The sequence below is a fragment of the Humulus lupulus genome, chromosome 9 (assembly GCF_963169125.1).
Source record: "Humulus lupulus chromosome 9, drHumLupu1.1, whole genome shotgun sequence".
NCBI classification, from domain to species: domain Eukaryota; kingdom Viridiplantae; phylum Streptophyta; class Magnoliopsida; order Rosales; family Cannabaceae; genus Humulus; species Humulus lupulus.
The window spans coordinates 94,889,660-94,910,475 of NC_084801.1; the positions used below are offsets into that span (position 1 = coordinate 94,889,660).

General features: G+C 37.6%; 1 protein-coding gene across 4 annotated transcripts; it reads right to left on the reverse strand.

The window, feature by feature from the left end:
* Positions 1-276: 276 nt before the first annotated feature.
* LOC133802507 (potassium transporter 11-like) lies at positions 277-8,541 on the reverse strand. 4 transcript variants are annotated; one of them, XM_062240826.1, is made up of 10 exons: positions 8,220-8,532; positions 7,240-7,459; positions 6,395-6,620; positions 4,390-4,635; positions 3,874-3,924; positions 3,522-3,782; positions 3,247-3,414; positions 2,471-2,725; positions 1,050-1,572; positions 867-942 (listed from the first exon to the last, which is right to left on the reverse strand). In XM_062240826.1, the coding sequence occupies exons 2-10, from the start codon at positions 7,363-7,365 to the stop codon at positions 927-929; spliced, it is 1,872 nt and encodes a 623-aa protein (XP_062096810.1). In that variant the 5' UTR covers positions 7,366-7,459; positions 8,220-8,532; the 3' UTR covers positions 867-926. The 4 variants fall into 4 exon arrangements, with proteins under 4 accessions (XP_062096809.1, XP_062096808.1, XP_062096810.1 ...); XM_062240825.1 differs by having other exon boundaries at positions 277-1,572; positions 6,395-6,617; positions 8,220-8,529; XM_062240824.1 differs by having other exon boundaries at positions 380-1,572; positions 8,220-8,527.
* Between the last annotated feature and the right edge of the window lie 12,275 nt (positions 8,542-20,816).

Consider the following 20,816-nt stretch of genomic DNA (forward strand, 5'->3'; position numbering starts at 1 on the left):
TTTTTTAAATTTTAATTAATTTTTTTTAATCAGTATTCATTTTTTCCTTTCATTTTTTTCTTATATTCTTCAAATCAACACATCATATTGTTAAACAAAAAATAAAAATAAAAATTATCAAACATGTTTATTATATTTTGTTTTTAAAAACAAAAAACAAAAATAGTTATTTTTATTTTTTAAAAATAAAAAAACAAAAATAAAATAATATTTCTATTTTTGTGTTTAAAAAATTCAAAAACAAAAATTTTACCAAACCGCCCATAATAAAAACACTTGCACAATCCCCACCCATTCCCACATTTCGTTACTTTTGATACCTAAAAACACAACTAAAAATGCCAAGCGAAGGAGGCCTCGTTACTTGCAACGAGAGATGAGAGACTTATTTTTGAGTTTGACAAGTCATTTAAGGAATGATTTGTCTACTCCCTAATTTCTGCTTCTACTAATGAATCATTCCATTTGGAGTGATATTGACACCGACATTTTGATGAACAATGAGGAAGGAAGTATGATTCAATCTTCTAGTCATCCTTTATACATAGAAAACTTGCCCAACATTTAAGAGACTCTCATGAGGCACATTTAGAATAGAACTGCTCTCTCTGCATATTTTCTTAAGAAATGCATAAATGTAATCAATGGCTAACTTTTTGCAGAAATTTGACTCCCTCCTGGCTCGGATTATTGTATTCCCTAAGATGTGAACCACACCAGCATCTTTACAATTACTCAAGAATTGTAACTCATCAATCTCGATCTGGCTGCTAGCCCGATTGGAATACCTGATATCATTTGCTCGCTGTGGTGAACCGACTTCAATGATGGACTCTACTGATGAAACTGAAGAATCCACCTTGGAGATAGATGAGTTGCCATTAAACTGGTTGTCACTTGCCTGTTCATCTAGCGGGTCGGGCACACTATACACATCCGAGTCTGAGCACCCATCCATTAAGGAATCAAGTCGGACAAACAGTATAAGGCAGTCAAATAGTTTCTTCTCAAAATCATAGTCTTTCTTATGGAGGTCTTTATAACCATACCTTGCAATACAACGGAACATGTGGAATTCTTTCGGTCCTATTCGCTTTATAAGGAACCTCTCTTCTTCTGGTACTGTGTAGACAGGTAGGTACTTCACACAGACAAAAACAACAACAGAGTGAATTGCAGGCAGATTGGTGATAAAGTGAGAGAAAATGCGAGGCACTCCATGAGCCAGGTCAGTGTACACGAATCCTACTCCAGGCACACGAACAAGCCCTAAACTAGGACCAAGTCCAAGAATCCATGCCATTGAAATCTTACTATGCATCTCAATCTCGTAGCGTCTCAGGGTACCATAATGCCATATATACATGATGGCGAAGAATACTGCTGATATCACGAGAGGAACCCACCCGCCTTGATTAACCTTGAGGACTACAGCGGAGAAGTAAGTGCACTCCACTGCTAATGATAAGACAGTGAAGATCAAGACAAGAATCCAATGGCAACGCCACACTAGTATCATCACTAAAATCATGAGAAAGGTTGTCACCAACATGACTATTACAACTGCTGTCCCTGTTGTAAAATGCAGAATTCAAATTACTGAAGTCAGTCCCTACGTTTTTCAGGAAAATCAAAATGTTAGCATGGCTCTCACGTACAAAAACAAAATGTCAAAATTAAGATTACTACGATGTGCATGTATATACTGCTGCCCTGTCTGAATTAGATTTTCCAAAAAGTTATGTTCTAATCACTTCACTGGATACAGCTTGGGGAAGTAGATTCTAATGCAAGTCAATAAGAGATGTTGAAAAAAAAACAATTTGAGATGTCAGGGACAATAACTTTTATTTGGGCCCACCTACGAACATACTGCCTTTTGAGAGAAGAGAAAAGGCTGACCCAAAAATCCATGCAAAAGTGAGAACATCAATATTTGTCAAGTGATGAGATAAAAATGGTATGATGAGGAAGAGAATCTTAAAGAAAAAGAAAATTTTAAACAAACAAATAATGACCCTTTGAATGACTCTTTACCCTGTCAATGTGGTGCAACTAATGCACAAGCACAGCTTTCATGTTATGTGAGCAGTCCGCCACCAAGGGAAAAAAAATAAGGCTAAGGAGAACACTAAATCTTAATGGACTTTTAGAGAATCATTTTGTTTATGCTACCGCTTTTACTAAAAGGCATATACAAATGTCTCCATGATTATATGTACATATAAATCATAAGCTTACGCTACATGTGGATCTACAAATATATGCACAATACCCATTGGTATGAAATCACCATCCAAACGCTAATACTATAAATAGATTAAGACTATCAGGAGGGTATATTTTATGCTGTGATGGGAAAATGACACAAGGAATCAGTTAAACTTATATGCTGCTTTCCTAGTAGAGATGTGTTGTCCCATGGATAATGGATCATCATATTTCACAATTCATCAGATAAAAGACTTACCAGAGGCATTTCCAATTTGGTTTTGATTTTTGAACCCAGCTGTCACAGCAATGCAAAGAATCATAAGGATCCAATTTACATCTGGAATATAAACCTGATTCAGGAACCTTTTAGATGTATGCACAACTTTGACTCTTGGAAAACAACCAAGAGCAAGAGCCTGCTTGATCAATGAGAAAGTTGCAGATATGGTGGCCTGACTTGCAACCACAGCAGCTGCAGTTGCAATAACAAACACTGGCCAATATATGCAATCTGCAAAACCAATAATGAAATAATCTTTATAAGCACGCTGACTAGTACAAACCTACAATATTATAAATTCTCTTCCTTCTTTTTCCTTTTTGCTTTGTTTTTTTCTTTCTAGAAACACACACACACACACACTTCCCAACACCCAACTCAATCATTTTCCTGATCAATATTAGTGGATAACATAGAATTTAATTTTTTTTGACAATGAAAAGGAAATCGATTTTATGGTTGTTGAATAAAATGTTGTTGGCAAGTAGACCGCCCATTTTTCACCTTTACCACTATTCTAGAGATTAAAGGCTGCTAGAACCAAAATTTAAATATTGAGAAACTAACTTCAATGAGCAATGACCTATGATAAGTACTCTTCGTGTTGTGACGAACACAAGAAGCAAGATTTTATTAAATGCCTCTAAAGAAAGTACGATAAGAGTCTCTACTAATATTTGCATGATAAAACACGAAATTGCAGAACCTAGACTTCCTGTTCTTTAATTTTAAAAATTAAAAGTAAAATGAACCTGGAATAGAATGATAGAAGGCACCAACTATGTGATCTGAATTGTTCATAAGGTATGCTGCTTGACCAGAGTAGGCTAAAAGAAGGCAAGGAAATACAACTACAGTAAATGCAATTTGTATAGATGAAACTGGAAAGTGGGATAGGTCAGCAAAAAGTGCTTCGGTTCCTGTATATTGTACAGAATAAACAGTCAGGATTTTTTATTTTAGTTTCATGGACCAAAATTAGGTTTGGAAAGGAGAAACACATCAACTGCAAGAAACTTTAGTTTACCTGTTATACTAAGCATAATGCCTCCTAGAGAAGTCCAACCATCTCTCTTTCCCCTTTTAAAATACCGGTATATGTACACAGGTGAAAAAGCTTTCAAAACGCTGCTATCATACTTCCATATGTTGTATATACCAATTCCTCCAATTAAGAGAAACCAAAGAAGCACAATCGGAGCAAAAAGCCAACCAACTTTATCTATACCATGGTGTTGAATGCTAAACAAAATGGCTAGGACAATAACAGCAACAAGTACAACTATGTCTGACACGGAAACAAAATAAATTTCAGAATTGGAAAAGATAGAATTGCACCAAATAATAGAAAATATTCAAACTCGGATGAATGTAGATACCATTACTTATCATGGGGTGGCCAACATTAATCCCACCAATAGCTGACAACACTGCAAAAGAACATTACAATTAAGTATCTCATAAACATTACATTTTTTTAATAGAAAAAGTATTTTCTAATTGAACCAAGAAAGTTTGACTTGTTTGAAAGGGTAGGAAGGAGATCATCAACAAGTATAGTCAAGTGAAACGCTTTGAAAGGTGGCCTATGGCATAGTGTATGTATATGGGGCAGAATGGGCATGGCTATACAAATTGTCACTCTTGTGGTCCTTGAAAAGCTGTATGGTATATATGGCAGATTTAATAGCAAAGGAGCTTTCAGGGAAAAAGTAAAAGGCCGCAAGCTGACAGCTGGTACTATGATTGGACAACAATTTTATATCAATTTCTTTTTATAAATTTTGGTCAAGAGACAAAAAGATTAGAAGGAATTAAGTAAAGGTATCCTTAAACAGTTATTAAAATGGGTTTCCGCTCTCTCCTGAAGAGAATCAGAACAAAGAAATATAGACCTGAAATGGCTGGAGTCAAAATTCCATCCCCAATTACCATACAAGAGCCAATAAGGACAAGAATAAGCATTGTGTTCTTCATAAATGCATATCCCTCCAACCACCTCTTGGTTCTTGCAGCAAATGAGTGTTCACTAAATGTAGAACGACTATATGTTGTAAGTTCCAAATCACTTCGGTCTTGATTAGGAATAGTTCTCAATTTTGCATGTCGGCAGAGTAATGAATAGATAGCAAAAGTTCCGCCTGCATAACGAGTAAGTTGCTATGTAATTGATTATCAAACAAGCAGATGATATCAAAGGGGCATAATATTCGGGGGGGGGGAACAAACAGAGAGCATACCTGTCTAACAAGGAATATCTATGTTTATAGAATTGTTAATAATTTGATAAAGTAAATCTAAACTTTTGTAGAAGCCAAAGACTGACACATTGAAAAATTGCAGAAGAAACTAATCCAAGATCTAATTATCTTGCCTTGGTAGCAATATTACATATAGAACAGAAATAATTATTCTAATGAACAAACTTACAAGAAAACCTTGTTCTTAATTTATCCAAACAAGTTCATCAAATTAGACCTCTTAAAAAATTCTCTTATTCCTTTCCAACCAAATTTCCCATAAAGTAGCAAAAACAGACCAATTCCATGAAACCAGAAATTTGTATATCCACGAAACACAAATTCATACAACATCCCTTTCATAATTTTATTTTGTCAAGAAAACTCTCCCATTAATCAATTTCCATAAGCAGAGATGACCTGTTCATAAAGCCCCTTTTCACATTAAAAATAATTTTAAAAAATTCAAATTTCAGAAATACAAGAGAAAATCTACAGTAATACAACCTACCACCTTTTTACAGATTAAAAATAATTAAAAAAATTCAAATGGCTTCAAAAGTACAAGAGAAAATATACAGTAATACTATCCAGACCATTGCATATTAAATGACATAAACACTCGATAGTAATGCATTCTAACTGGAAATTTAATCAACCATAATTTAAACGACAGAAACAGGGAATTTAATTTTGTTGCTGAATATTTTGGCAAGTTTTTACATTGGGGAATCCTTTCTAGATAAAAAATTGTTGGACATGTGAAAATTCTGGGTCTTTTTTCCTTGTAAATCTTAGTCTGACATTAATATTCTTTGGCAATCTCCTTATTTTTATTAGCATTTTAATACCATCCATTCCAATCAGAGTTGACGCTTTTGTTCGGCTAGTTTATTATAAGACTAGTACTTGTGAACTAGTTTGCATTTAACCCTCTCACCTTTGTGGTGTGTTTTGTATAAACATAACTGAAACATTGGATCATCTGTTCAGCATTGCAGCAAAGCTAGATTATTATGATGTGAATTGTTGAATGAAGTTGATTATGTTGGGTATTACCTAAAATATGTGAGATAGTATAGATGGAGAACCTATATGTTTTTGGTAAAAGCGAGATCGTGGCTGTAATGTGGAACAATGTGATGATGCAGCTTTTGAGGTCATCAAAGATATGATATCATTGTAGAAAAGGATTAGGTTATCAACTTACCATTAAGCTTCAGTAAATGAAATTCAAGGATTTTCTCCTTTCTCTAATTACTCTTACTTGGACTAATATTTTTTTTAGTGGTGTTAGCTTTGTTTGGTTTCTTTAAATAGAGTTTAAGTTTTTTCGATTTCTTGTATTTAAAGATACTACATCACATTCTTGTAACTATAAATACATAATTTTTTTAACTTTAATGAAAGTTTTGTTTCTTATAAAATACCGTAAAATACATAAACAACATCTAGATTATCATATTTCTTCTCTGAAACATAAATACTTAAATCCCTGTTTCTTTGTATCTTCATTTTTCAATCATGCTATTCACAAATAATCCCTGTTTCTTTGTATCTTCATTTTCAATTTATTTTAACAAGAAATATATAAAATTTAAATGCAAGCATTAGAAGATTAACTTCGGCAAATCAACTTTCCAGGTTGAGAACACTTTACCTTGACCATTATCATTTGCTCTACAAACAATTAGCACATACTTGAGAAGCGGAATAAGAGTAAGCGAGTATATTATCAAAGATAAAGCTCCAATCAAATCTTCTGGGTCTTTAATTCCATCAGGGAAAGTGTTGTAGAAAACATACAACGGAGATGTGCCTAAATCTCCATATACCACTCCAAGGCTCTGGAATGCAAGTTGCAGAAGCATTACTGCTGAAAGCTTCTGGACAAGACAGAACAAAACCAAATCAACAAAGGAACTAAATACGTAGCATCATATGCTAAATTTCTATAAATTTTTGTTTACTCTCATGGCTAGTAGCTGGCCATTTTTAATGCATCGCACAAGCAAATTAAAGTAGAACATACAAATCAACAATAAAATTTTGAGAGAAGCGTATTTCTACATTCTTTCTATGAAGTAAGATGTGCACAAATAACGTCTAGCTCAGAAGTGAAAAATACAGAAGTATCAGTGCTAATATTTTCTAAACAAAACAAAACAAAAGCAATTCAGTAAAGGAACCATGCAACTATCATAATATGCTCAATTTCATCAAATTCATTAATCTCATTGCCCGCCATTTTCAGAATACATCCCACAGGAAATTAAAATAGGGCCTAGAGAATTGTAATCTACCCTGAGCACAAGCATACAACTATATTGCAGCAATCCCTTCTATATCGGTAATATCCATTTTGACGAGTCCCATATTGTGAGAAAAATCCAAAGCTTTTGAAGTAAACATTTTTCCAGGTATCATGAGTTTGACTTTGATAGGTATTTCAAAAGGATGAAAGACTAAGGGAAAGAGATCTCCAAGAACAAGAAACAAGTATACCTTTTCTGTGTACATGTTTTTAAGCTTTCTAGCCTCTTCGTCCATGGGTTGATCAAGCTTCTGATCTATAGTCCACACAGTACCATTTCTATCAGGACCTTGATCAGTCGTCATATTTGTAGCCATTTTCAACTTGATCGTTCAAACTATTCCTCAGAGTTCAACCAATTCACCTCTAAGTTTTTTTCTTCATCAATACTTCGGTTGTGCCATCAGCTTTCTACATATATTGAAAGCCATAAAACTCAACAAGTTCAAATCAAAAGGGTTAAAGGAACAGCTTTGAGCTAAATGTTAACCTATAAAAAAATTATATGGAGTTTTTCCTTGTTCAACATACAGAACAAGGTAAATTACAGCATAAAAGGATTGATAATGTAAATATTAAAATCTATCCCTCACAATCGAAGAGAAAAATACATTTTTCTGAACACATTTCTTCTGCAATCCTTGGACAAAAATAATCAACCATACCTTTAGAAATTGTAAATACTCGTGATGGTCAATAAATGATAAAGACATGGAATTTACTAGCATTCAATAAGCTTGAATAAAGGTAACACCATAAATTGGCTGATCAAGCAAATAAAGAATAAATCTAAAGGAATTAAGGAATGGAAAGCATCAAGATGCCAAATATGAAAATTTCTCAGCTCCAAAATTAAAATGAAATTACTTTCACCCATAAAAAAATTCCTCACATTTTTTGAAAAGCTAAACCAAAGCTTGGAACCTTTTAAGAACCCCCAAGACCTCTTGGTCCAATTTCAAAAAAACTCAACCAAAAAAAAAACTGAAGAGCTTAAAAATGCAGTGACACTGTAAAGAAAGGAAAGAAAAAAAAAATGTAACCTGAACAGTGAAATTCCCAAATGGGTTTCACCTAAAGCTATACATAACACATCAGAGCACAAAAGATCAAGAAAACACAATAAAGAAGATGGAAAAAAAACGAAAGCCCAGTAAAGAAATTGACATACCCATGAAGAAAAAAGGCGAGGAAGTGAAAACCCAGATCCTGAAAAAATGGTTCTTCGGGTTTTTCATAATTTAGACGACATAGAAGAATAAATAGTGAAGTTTGAATAAAAGGGTTGTTGAGTGATGCTCTGCTTAGTCTCATTGTGTGCATGTGATGATGTGGAGTCGGGACAAGTCCGTACATCGATTGCCAAGAAAAGGAACGTAAAACTTTTGTCGTTTAGTCGAATGTCGAGAAGAGAAAACGGGTGAAAACTGAGAACCTCTGTTTCGTATGATCATCCACGTGAATCGAATCTCATACAATATTGAGAATTTGTTCCACATCATAGTTGTTCTTTATAATAATATATATAAAATGAAAGTTTCACTAAAATAGAGTACAAACAAAAAATACAACCTGATCATTTTGTTTTGCAATTTTTTTTGTTTGCCTTATTTTAGGTTAGCAAATTTGCCTTTTCATTTTCTTGTTCTAATATGGCAAATTAAGTTGGTGTGGTATTAGTAAATGTCGTTGGTCTATTTATGTTCTTTCTAAGCAATTCAAAAATGACACATCATAATTAAAGCATGATTTTTGGCGGGTTAGTATATATTCTAATTGTGATTTGTTTTTCTTGTTAAAAAAATTGCTCACAGTGATTTAAACATAATTCGGTAAAATAACATTTCTCATTTATTTTGCCAAGAGTGTGAGTTATCACATAATTGTATCAAAGGGTTTTTGTTCTCAAATTTTATTTTTGTTTTTGCTTTTTTTTTTTATTCTTGTAAGTATTAAGATTTGTTATTTGTTTATTCTTTTATTGGAATGGATAAAATGATATTTTAATTGTTGTTTTTTATTATTGAATCTTTTAATTTAGGATGTTGCCAAATTTAAGATATGTGTAAGTATACATAGTTACAAACAGTAATATAAAAATAAATAAATATATAATTTCCATAGGGATTGATTTAGCAATACATGGTGAAATATCAATACTTACAATTTGGACAAAATAATTTATGCAATTCGATTAAACCTAAAAGCTAAACAAGAGTTATGCAATCTGATAACAATGTTGTAAATATGCTATAGCAAACTCGGATTTGCTAACTAAGAATTCTCAAAAAGTTCATATGCATTTGTCAAAGTCACTATAGTTTTAATTTCTTAATTAAATCAAATATAAGTCTATGTCAATCCAATTTCAAAAATTCAATTCAATCACCAACTCTATTTAGTGGTGAAAGACAATTATATACTTCTATACTATTACAAATCACAATTCAAATAAAGCAATCTTGCACCATTCAAGTCTTGTGTCTATTAATCATAACTCTTTCTGTATTAAGAATTAGTTTTTATTACTCATAATTGATAGCCATTATTAGATAATTATGGTTAATCAATTAATTGTGAACTTAATTGATTAAGATAAAATATTTAATTAACATATAAATTTTAAGTTTTATATTAATACATAAATAAATAAATAAAGTTTGTTGTAAATTATCTAATAAGATGATAGATATTTTTGTTGGGATTTGTGCCATTAAAGCATATTTTTGTATGAACGATTACTATTAATTAAATAAAATTAATATTTTGCACTCATATTTGTATTTAATTATACATGTCATTTATCATGAACATCCAATATTATTGATGTAGTCTTGAATTAAGTATATGTATAATGATATACAAGAAGATTTAATTCAAGATAATACTACAAAAATTATTCGTAATCGCTGAATAAAGTGGGAGTTTTATTTAATAAAGATTATGAGTATGATCTATCTTTTGTTTAAGACAAAATAGTTTATCCAAACTATTAAGTGTAGCGACACAAAGAGATAGATGTACCGTATACAATATAGATTGTATTAGACTAAGACGATGAAAGAAAGAACTTCTCATAATCTCTGTTAAAATATAGAAGTTCAACATTCATTAATCGATGGTCATTTGAGAAGTTCAACATCTATCTTGAAGTGAGTAATGAACTCCTATTTGTGCTTTTATGACTTTTGACTTATCGGGTAAGGCTCAATATTCCTATGATTGAATTCCTGATATCTTGGAGTCATAGAACTACAAGTGGCAGAGAACATACTACACATATATGGAATCTTCTCCTTACTTAAATGAAAGCAGATTAGTTGCTCTTTTTAGTGTTGATTCGAAGCTTAAACATAGAGCGCTCAATTTATGTTAGTGAATAGAAACTTCATTCTGTAATTATATTTATAGAATAATGTTCATTAGAAGATCAATGGAACTAATTGATGTAAACATAATTATACAGGTTAACGGACATTAAGACCTAGCTCTAATTATGAACAACTAGCAGAGGGTCATAACTCATGCAAATGACTAAATCACGACGACTTTATATTTATAGCTTTTAATAATATAAGACTATAGTTTTGAGAGTTCAACAATGACTTTCTAGTAGAATAATTCATAGTTGATAAATTAATTAATGAAACTAAGAGTTCGTGAAATTAATTAAATTATTGGAGCTTAGAACTATGGGTCCATACTGTCCCGTACTAGCTCGATAAGACAGAGGTAGGATTTTGATATTAAGATAAAATATTTAAAAATAATAAAGTATTATTTTAATCTCAAAAATTAATATTATTTGTGAACATATTTGTTTACCCAAAAAAGATTTACTTGATGATGTGGCAAAATTAACATGCATGTGGGATACACGTGACCGTTTAAGTGAGTACGATCTGTTTGACCCTCGACCAGAAGAGAATTCACTCAGCAGACGACATATTTCATGGGCGACCAGTCTGGTCGCAACATTTTAGATATTTTTTACAGATATGTAATTTCGCATTTATGTAATAATTGTGATTTTTATTATTATTTAGATACGCTTGTATTAAATGTAATTAAGGCCCATTGGCCCATGAAGATCTCCTTGAGCCTATAAATAAGACTCAAAGGGCTCAAGAGAATGGACTTTTCCTTTTGGAATTTGGAGAGAAAAATATAGTGTTTTTATCCGCCAAAGTTGTATCATCTCCAAGTTTGTGAAACTCGTGAACCCTAGTTCATTGATCACAGTTTTTGGGATTCTACATTAATAAGAACACTAAGTGGACGTAAGTTATTACTATTGCTTGGGGCCGAACCACTCTAAAACTTTGGTGTCGTATATCTTCTTGTCTTGAATTCATCTTGTTTTTATCGTTTTACTTGACTTCGTGTCGTTAACCAAATCAAGGGTCAACATTTTGGTGCTTTCATAGAGAGCTGAACTCAAGATCTCCAAGAAGATCAAATGGCGAAAACAGCTAGGAAGAATGGGCAATCCTCTGGTACTGCGCCAACCCAACCTCCTCCACAAAATGTGGCTGAGGATGAACCACAAGTGGAATTAGAAGAGGAGGAGATGGATTCTGAAACTTTGAGGACAACTCTGATTGTGTTGCAAGAGGAATTAGCCAATCTGAGGGCTAATCAAGAAAATGTGGTTGAAACAATGGCGCTGTAGTAGAGGGAGATTGATAGGCAATGCCAAGAATTGAATGAGCGGCATGCCGACATGGATCACCGGCAGAGGGATGCCACTGCTTCTTTGGAGGCAGCCATTTAGTTGGTCCGGGGACAGCCTGCACCTGCCTCCCAACCGGATCAACCACCTAGTACGCAACCACAGCAATGTCCACATTCAGATCATCCCCAACATCACCACACTCCACCTCAACCGGCAAACCCTCAGAGGCCGGAGCAACCCCCTACTGCTCAATCGGATAGGCCATTCTAGGATCCCGAGCAGCAACCACCCTTTCACGCTGGTCGAGATAATCCCCAGCAACAAAGGCAAAATAGGGCTGGGCAGCCTCCCTAAAGCCCTAGACGCTAGACTGCTGAGAAGCCAAACCCACCGAGCAGGGGACAACGTCCTTCTGCAAGCAGAAGGTAGGTTGAATCAGGCTCTGCGGTCTGGGGTCCTCCTCGACATAATAATGTCTGAGGACCTACCGACCAATGTAGGCCTCCACCTGTCGGTCGGGACATGCTAGCAAGGGGAGGGTGAAATAGTGAGAACAACAGGTCGCACCGTAGTCAGTCACACTTTAAGGATGGCCATGACTATAATGAGGCAGATTCGAGCAGAGGAAATGTTGGTCGGCAGCAAGAAGAGAGGGGTGGAGAACAGAACCCTCCACCAAGGGAGAGCCAACAGATGAGCCAAAATGTTGGGGGCAGCCTAGACAGCCCAACGTCTTTGATCGACTGGGCGCAAGTGAGTAAAGGCGTAGGGAGGATGATTTGAGAGATGTTCTCAATGACAGAAGAGAAAGACACGATGAGTATGCACCTCCAGCACCAGTCACTCCAATAGTGTTAGACGATGTACAGGCCCAACTTGATGCCTTAAATTAGGTCGTATAGCAACTAGTGGGGAACTGGACTTCCCATATTGAATTTGACTGGAGAAAGGGTACTCTGTTTGTGCAGAGAGTCGCGATGGCCGAGACTCCAAGCAAATTTAAGATGCCAATCTTGCCCAACTTCACTGGATTAGAAGATCCTATATCTCACATGAACAAATTTGAGATACAAATGGACATACAAAAGGTGTCAGACGACGCCCGATGTTGAATCTTTCTAGCCACCTTGTCCGAGACTGCTCAGGAGTGGTTTTGCAAATTCCCTCCAGCCAGCATAGTGTCCTGGGAAATGTGCGTGAAGGAGTTTTACGGACAGTTTTATGCTGGTCGAGTACATCCGATCAAGGTCAATCAGCTGGTTGAGATACGCTAGAAGGAAGGAGAAACCCTGAAAGGGTATGTTCAACGATTCATGCGAGCCGCTACCAGAGCTAAGATAGTTGGCAATGAAGGAAAGATGATGGCTCTTACTGCTGGTGCAACGCCCTGGATAGCCAAGACCGTTACACTGTGTGTTTATAAAGTGCCAGACTTGCTAACCAAGTCATTAAAATAAAATCGTATTACTGAAGCTGTAGAGGAACTAGGGTTAAAAGCATTTTGGTTTCAAAAGTTACATTTTCATTACTAAACATTGTATATTTACACGGGATCCCAAAAATGACAATTTAAAAGTCGTTTACAAAAGTTACAAAGTTTAAATACATTGACCAGCCATACTAAGGCAAAAACGAGCAGTTAGGTAATCCCTGTCCTGACACACTCCTCGACCATGGTGATCGAACAGCTGGCTATGTACATTTCGCCTCGGGGCTCTCCACCTCAGGCTTGGTTCGGCCTGCTCTTGCCTTTACCTGCACCACGAAGCACCCGTGAGCCAAGGCCCAGCAAGAAAACACAGCAACAACAAAGCATGAACATCTAGCAGACAAGTCAATTACACATATAGCATCTCATAAACTCAAGTATATCATCAGTCAAGTATTTCACATACTAAGCATCTCAGCTCATAATACATAATGCACAGACGATAACCAGGGCTAGCACTCACAGGCTGCTCCCTCTGTTATCCTATTGTTTCTGGCTCCCAGTGGCCATTTCGCGCCCCGTGCGCTAAAATCATGTACGGTACTCTTAGACCGCTTTTACGTGTCCCTTGGCATAATAGCAACATTGACACAATATAACTCTCTCGGGAGCACTTAGTCCCATTACAACTATACACTCGGGTGCAGTTCTCTTACCTTTAGTCTGAACGATTATCGAATTACGAGCAAAGCCCCTCAAGCACGATTCGTTCCCGAGCCCAAGCTTTTATCACCTAACCACAATCAAAGTATAAGGTTTCATAAATATCCAAATATAGGTTTCCAATTTACAAAACTAACTCCCAGGACTCATAATTCCACCAAGCACGGTGGTGAAACCAAACCCGAGCACCCAAGACCACTCTCCATGCTTAAAACCCTCAAAATCCCAAGTGTGCAACCAAGGGCTGCGGCCCCCAAAGCCTAGCCGCGACCCTTCCTCAAAACAGAAACTAACCCCACTTTGAACCACACACACGCCGCGGCCCTTGCCTTGGGCGCCGCGGCGCGCCCCCTTGGACGAACCTCCTTGCCTTCTTTGCATGCTAGGGCCGCGGCGCTCTAGAACAGAGCCGCGGCCCTCCCCTTCGAACCCAGTTTTTCCACCATTCAAGAGCTCAGAACCTTACCTTAAACCATCCCAAAACTCCCCAACTCCTAACCACTTAATTCCCAACCTCTTAGCATGATCTAAATAGCATAACTCCCAAGAAAACATAGCCTAACCTACTCAATCACTTCCTTTCAATTTCTGCAACCCAAATGCTAAAACACACACAAACCAGCCACCAAATTCAATCTAAGACCTCCAAACCAGAAATTAAAACTCACCTCTGTTGTAGAACCTCTTCACCAAACTGTAGCCAAGCTAAGTCTCCAAAATCCCCTCTTTAATTCTGCCTTAAACACCATAACCAAACTTGTTTCAACACTCAACTAAACCAAGCAAAAATTCATAATTCAACCACAGAAAACAGAGTTAAATACTCACCTTAATCCCTGTTCTAAAGCTTGATAAATCTCTGCACTAGACCTTCAATTCCTCACCCCAAATCACAGGAATCCCAGCTTGTTTCCCCTTTGATTCACTGTATTTTTCTTTTGGTGTTTTCCTTGAACGTGAGCAAGAGAGAGAGAAAGAGCCTACGTGCTAAGTTAAGGTCGGTTTGTATTTTTTTTTCCTTCTAAAGGCTTCCTAAGACTGACTCACGTGTTAAGCTAGTCCCGAGGCTCGGGGTGCCGGAACCGTCCCCGAGGCCAAAATGGTAAAATCCCCCATTATTCCCGCCTAGACATCCTAACCTCGAATATATCTCCATATATTTATTTTCATGTCCCGGTAACCCAATTCACTATCCGCTATCTAATAACATTCCTGACTTCTCCAAAGTCATAACTTAAACCCCATTATGACTTTCCCGCTATCTGACCCTAGAATCGTCTTGAGTCGTGCTCAACGAACCTGTCCACATAATAATGTGGTTCTCCCATTTATGACATATCATATACCACATATTATAATCATATAAACAATATTAAACACATAATTATTCATTAAATCACAATTATTCCAATAATGCCCTCCTGGCACACTAATCAAGGCCCTTAAGCCTTATTAGTGAATTTGGGTCGTTACAACTATCCCCTCCTAATGAGTATTTCGTCCTCGAAATTTACCTGAACAACTCCGGATACTGATCTCGCATAGCTGTCTCAAGCTCCCAGGTCGCCTCTTCGACCTTACTGTTTCTCCACAGCACTTTAACCAAAGGAATTGTCTTATTTCGCAATACCTTATCTTTTCGATCTAAGATCTGAACTGGTCACTCATCATAAGCCAAATCTGCCTGTAACTCCAGATCTTCATGCCTCAATACATGAGTCACATCTGAGACATACTTCCGAAGCATGGAAACATGGAATACATCATGAACTCCAGACAATGATGGCGGCAAAGCTAACCTGTAAGCCACCTGACCAATCCTTTACAGGATCTCAAATGGTCCAATGAATCTAGGGCTTAGCTTGCCCTTCTTACCAAACCTCCTCACCCCTCGCAGAGGTGAAACTCGAAGAAAGACGTGGTCACCAACCTGAAACTCCACGTCCCTACGCTTAGGATCAGCGTAGCTTTTCTGCCTACTCTAAGATGCGAGCATCCTAGCCCGGATCTTTTCTATGGCCTCACCTGTCCTCTGAACCATATCTGGCCCCAAGTACCTCCTCTCACCCATCTCATCCCAATGGATAGGCGATCTACACTTCCTCCCATACAACATCTCATAGGGAGCCACTCCTGTAACGACCCAAATTCACTAATAAGGCTTAAGGGCTTTGATTAGTGTGCCGGGAGGGCATGATGAGAATTATGTGTGATGATTATGATTTTAAGCATGTTATATGATATGTGAATTATATTATGTGATAATTATGATATGTGAATTGTACTGTGTGGGTGCTGTGATACAAATGTGATGCACGTGCCGGGACGGTCCTAGAAAACTAGATAATGGTAACTGGTGATTTGGTAACCTGCGTAACTGTTAGTAACCATAGAGAGTAACAGGTTTTATGGGAAAGTGGTAGAATTGCAAAGGTGATGAAAGGACAGGTATGCCCTTGAGGTCTAGTTAGTAAAGGATATAAATGGAGGGTTAAATTAGTCTTTTGGCAGGGAATAGATGAGTAAGAGCTGAAGGAAAATACAATACGTATAACACTTGGAGAAAGGGGCTTTATGCTGAATGTTGGAGACCTAGAGGAGCAAAACTAAGATGGAAGGGAGAAGCTGAATTTAGCTCTTGGAAGGAGAATTAAGGAGTGATTGAAGTTGTCAAGCAAGCTTAGACCAAGAATACTCAGAGGTAAGATTTTGGTTATGGTATATCTAAGTTTCAAGTCTGATTTTTGGTTGATAAGTGTGAATTGAAACAAGTTGGTGACTGGTTTTGTATGAACTCAGAATTGGGAAATCAAGGGGGAAGGAGGTTTAGAGCTGGAGGTTGGACTCACCACTCAAGGTAAGGTTTCTGTGTGATTATTAGGCTTGTTTCTGTTGAGGTATAGGGAGTTTGGAGTGTGGTTTGTGTTTGAGTTCAAGCTGTTCTTAATTTTCTGGTTTGAGTTGTTAAGTGTGAAATTCAAGAGTGGATTTTAGGATTGAAGGTGTGAGTGAGCTTGGGCATGATGTTTTTGGGTTGTTGTGAGGTTTATTAAGGGTTTAGAGTTGATTTTGGGACTTAGGATGGAGTTTGGGGTGAGTTGGAGTGAGTTAGGCTCGGGAAAAACGCGAAGGAAAACCCAGAAATCTGGGTCTGCGATGGTGTGCCGCGGCACAGCTTTTGCTTGCCGCGGCCTAGGGGTCTCTGGTGTTGGGTGCCGCGGCACAAGGAATGTGGTGCCGCGGCACAAGGCAAATTTCAGGGTGTTATATTTTGCAATTTTTGGCCTTTGCTCCGGGGGTTCGGGGGATGTCTCCGGGGTGTTGTTCTAAGGTTTTGGGGGTTCCGAGAGTGTGGGTTAGGTACCGGGAAGGTAGTCTTGGATTGGTTAATGACAAAGAATATTATGTTTGTGTTGTGATTAGGACTTTGGAGAGGCTCGGGGTAGAGGACCGTGCTTGTGGCTACGTGGCATCGGGAACCAGTAAATTGAAAGGTAAGAAAGCTGCACCTGAGTATGTGGTTAGGTTGGGACTAAGTGTTCCCTATGTTTGTATGCAATATTATGTGAATATGAATAATCATGTGGACACGATGGGACTAAGAGTTCCCTATATTTGTTTATCATGTCGTGAGATGGTGTTATTACGCCATGGGACATGCGATTACCGGCCTAAGGGTGTCGGAATCATTATTTGCGCACTGGGGCGCGGCTCAGCCACTGGGAGCTGAGGCAGCTTGTTTATCACTGAGCTTGGTTAAGCTGGCCAGAGTCAGTGAGTATTACACTGGGGGCGGCTCTATTGAGCCGAAGACAGTGTGCCAACTAGAGGGTGCGACTAAGGGCGCCAACCCTGAATGTTATTTGATGGGTATGACAATCTATTAGTTATGAACGTGAATATTGCACTATGATTATAGTTGATTGACTGTCTGGATGACAACTGCTATTACTGATTGGATAAATGTATGAGATGTTGAATTCTTGGTTGAGCATTGTGAAATATTTGCTAAGTGTTGCTGATCTTACTATGTTATCATGCTTTCTTGCTGGGCCTTGGCTCACGGGTGCTACGTGGTGCAGGTTAAGGCAAGGGCAGGCTGGACCAAGCCCGAGGTGGAGAGCTCCAAGGTGAAATGTACATAACTAGCTGTTCGATCACCACGATCGAGGAGTGGACCAGGACAAGGACTACCTAACTGCTCGTTTTTGCCTTAGTATGGCCAGTCAGTGTATTTAAACTTTGTAACTTTTGTAAATGGCTTTTAAACTGTCGTTTTTGGGATCCCATGTAAATAAACAATGCCTAGTAATGAAAATATAACTTTTGAGACCAAAACACTTTTAACCCTAGTTCCTCCACTGTTTCAGTAACACGATTTTACTTAAATAACTTGATTAGCAAGTCTGGCACCTTATAAACACACAGTGTAATGGTCTTGGCTATCCAGGGCGTTACAACTTGGTATCAGAGCGTCCTAGGTTTATGGGTCCTGAAGACTAGCTGGATATGTACATTCGCCGTGGGAGACAAGCTCAACTCAGGGTTTGGTAATTGTGTATGTATGATGATGTGCTTAAATGATTTGAGTGAGATATGATTGTTGATATCTGTTTGATGAATAGGGAGCATGAGATACTGATGGGGCCTGGCCCTTGACTGCTGTGTGGTGCTATTTAGGCATGTTGATTAGTATTGCTCTTGCATGTGGTTGAATACATGAGTAATGGCGATATAGGGACTATAGGTTATTATATTGAACTTATATGATATACCCGTTTGTTGGCATGGAGGGCATAAAAGGTATGAACGCACCTAGTGATAAAGAGATTTGATAATTTATGCATAATATGGGTGCTTAATATGTTTTATGTGTGTTTGATTGTTATGATTGTTTGGATCTGCCCTTGAGTTGGTTTTGGGTATAAACGTCAGGGCTGAGAAGTTTATTCGGTGAAGACAGATTAATTCAGGGTGTATGTATTGAGAATGGTCAATTGGATTCAGTTTTTGTTTTGGTAGGGATAGAAGATGATAGTTGGGGGTTGGAATCCTCCACCTTCCCTAGAGATTCGCAGCAGGTGTTTGTTGATATATGGGTCAGGCTGTAAGGTCTGATGGAATTTATTGGATGGATGAAAAAGGTAAATTACTGAGGAGGAACAGACAAGAATTATTGTACAGAAGTCTTATCCTCTAAGTTTCGAGGAAGGTTTGGGTTTGTTCAGGAATCAATTAGTGAATGGGTGTGGCTAACCCTGTTCTTAGTGATATGAGAAGGATAAATTGGGACAAGTAACCTTACTAGGTAATTGTGGTAAAAGATGTCGAAAGTGACAGGATAGCGATAGTACATATTGTTGAGTTTGGTGGGTTGGTTGGTCCACTTTGGGTTATGGTGCAAATGGATGAAGCCGGGGATGATAAGTCATTTGTGAGTTAAACTCTGAGTTGGTTGTCTGTGCTTGGGCAGTAGAGAGAGAGGGCCTCATTATCTATGGTGAAGGGGATACATATGATGATATTTTCGTTCGTCGAAATATAGTAGGTGTGGCTACTCAGTGATTGGAAGAATGAGAACCGTTGGTGGTTTTATGGTTCCTGGGTTGGACAGGAAAGGGGTTCAGTGCACAGGTTGGCCATTGAGGCAGGGAGGACTGGGATACTTTATTCATTTAAAGCCCAAGGTTAGTTTCTCAGAAGTGACTAGTGGATTGGATAGCCTTTGCTTTGGTTGGGAAGAGAGCTGAAAGGAGTTGGTGTTGTGCGTCTATTAGGAAGGATTCAGATGGGTATATGTTGAGGAAAGTTAATATGTTATATTAGGGACAACTTTGGACAGTCATGAGTATTTCTTGAAGTATATTGATTGGACTGAATGGGAATTAGATTAGTCAGTAGGAAAGTAGATGAGAATGCAGTTTTCGGCCACAGCTTGGAACTTGGGTATGGAAGGAGTTGATCATTGATCTGGTTATTACTAGATAAGAATCAAGGGAAGAGACATCTTAGGAAATTATCACTTGTACCGAGAGGGGTGTGATGCATTACTAGTAAGGATTTCTAGTCGTTTGTACTTTAACGACATGAGTAAGTTTAACGAGCAGAGAACAGAAAATGACATGGATGGTTTGCATTCAGGATTCACTAGTGATTAGTTGGATTACTCCCCAGTTAGAAGTGGAATGTGAACGACTACTATACTGATGATATCATGACTGAAGCAGTAGGGTCAGAGGTAAGGTTTCAGAGGGTAGTAACTTCATTCTTCAAAGATATTCCAGGTTAAGTACAGGAAGGGAGGAGATCAGGTACGGAAAGAGTTGATCAGAAGCACACTAAGGCCGATGAATGTATCAGCTACTACTTGAAGTATTCTCGAAGACAGTTACAACGTGAGGGTTTTGAACATGAAGAGTCGGTCAAGCAGGGGGAACGGTGATGGGTTGTAAGAAAGGAGCGGTAACTCTTGAGTTTAAAAAGGGGAAATCCTTGTAGTGGCTGGCGTTTATACTTGGAATGTGAGGTTTACTGCAAGGGAAATGATTAGAGCCTTAGTTGATGTGATGGACACTACTTGAGTTGTATCAGTGGGACAAGACAGACTGGGTTGGTTTATGGGTTTCCAGATAAGTTTCCAAGGAATTCGTCAGGGAGTTCGTCTGCGTAAAGAGATGGATTGGGGATAAGACTGGTGTCAGGGATGGAATTAGATCTAAAATGTTGTATTGAATGGTTTTAACAAAATGATGAGAGTTAAGGTCTTAATTGTTGAGTAGGATGACATACTTCAGGAAGGATCTTTGATCTGGTTATTACCAGCTAGAGATCAGGAATAGTTAGGATCTTTGATCTGGTTATTACCAGCTAGAGATCAGAAATAGTTAAGGATCTTTGATCTGGTTATTACCAGCTAGAGATCAGGTGCAGTTAGGGATCTT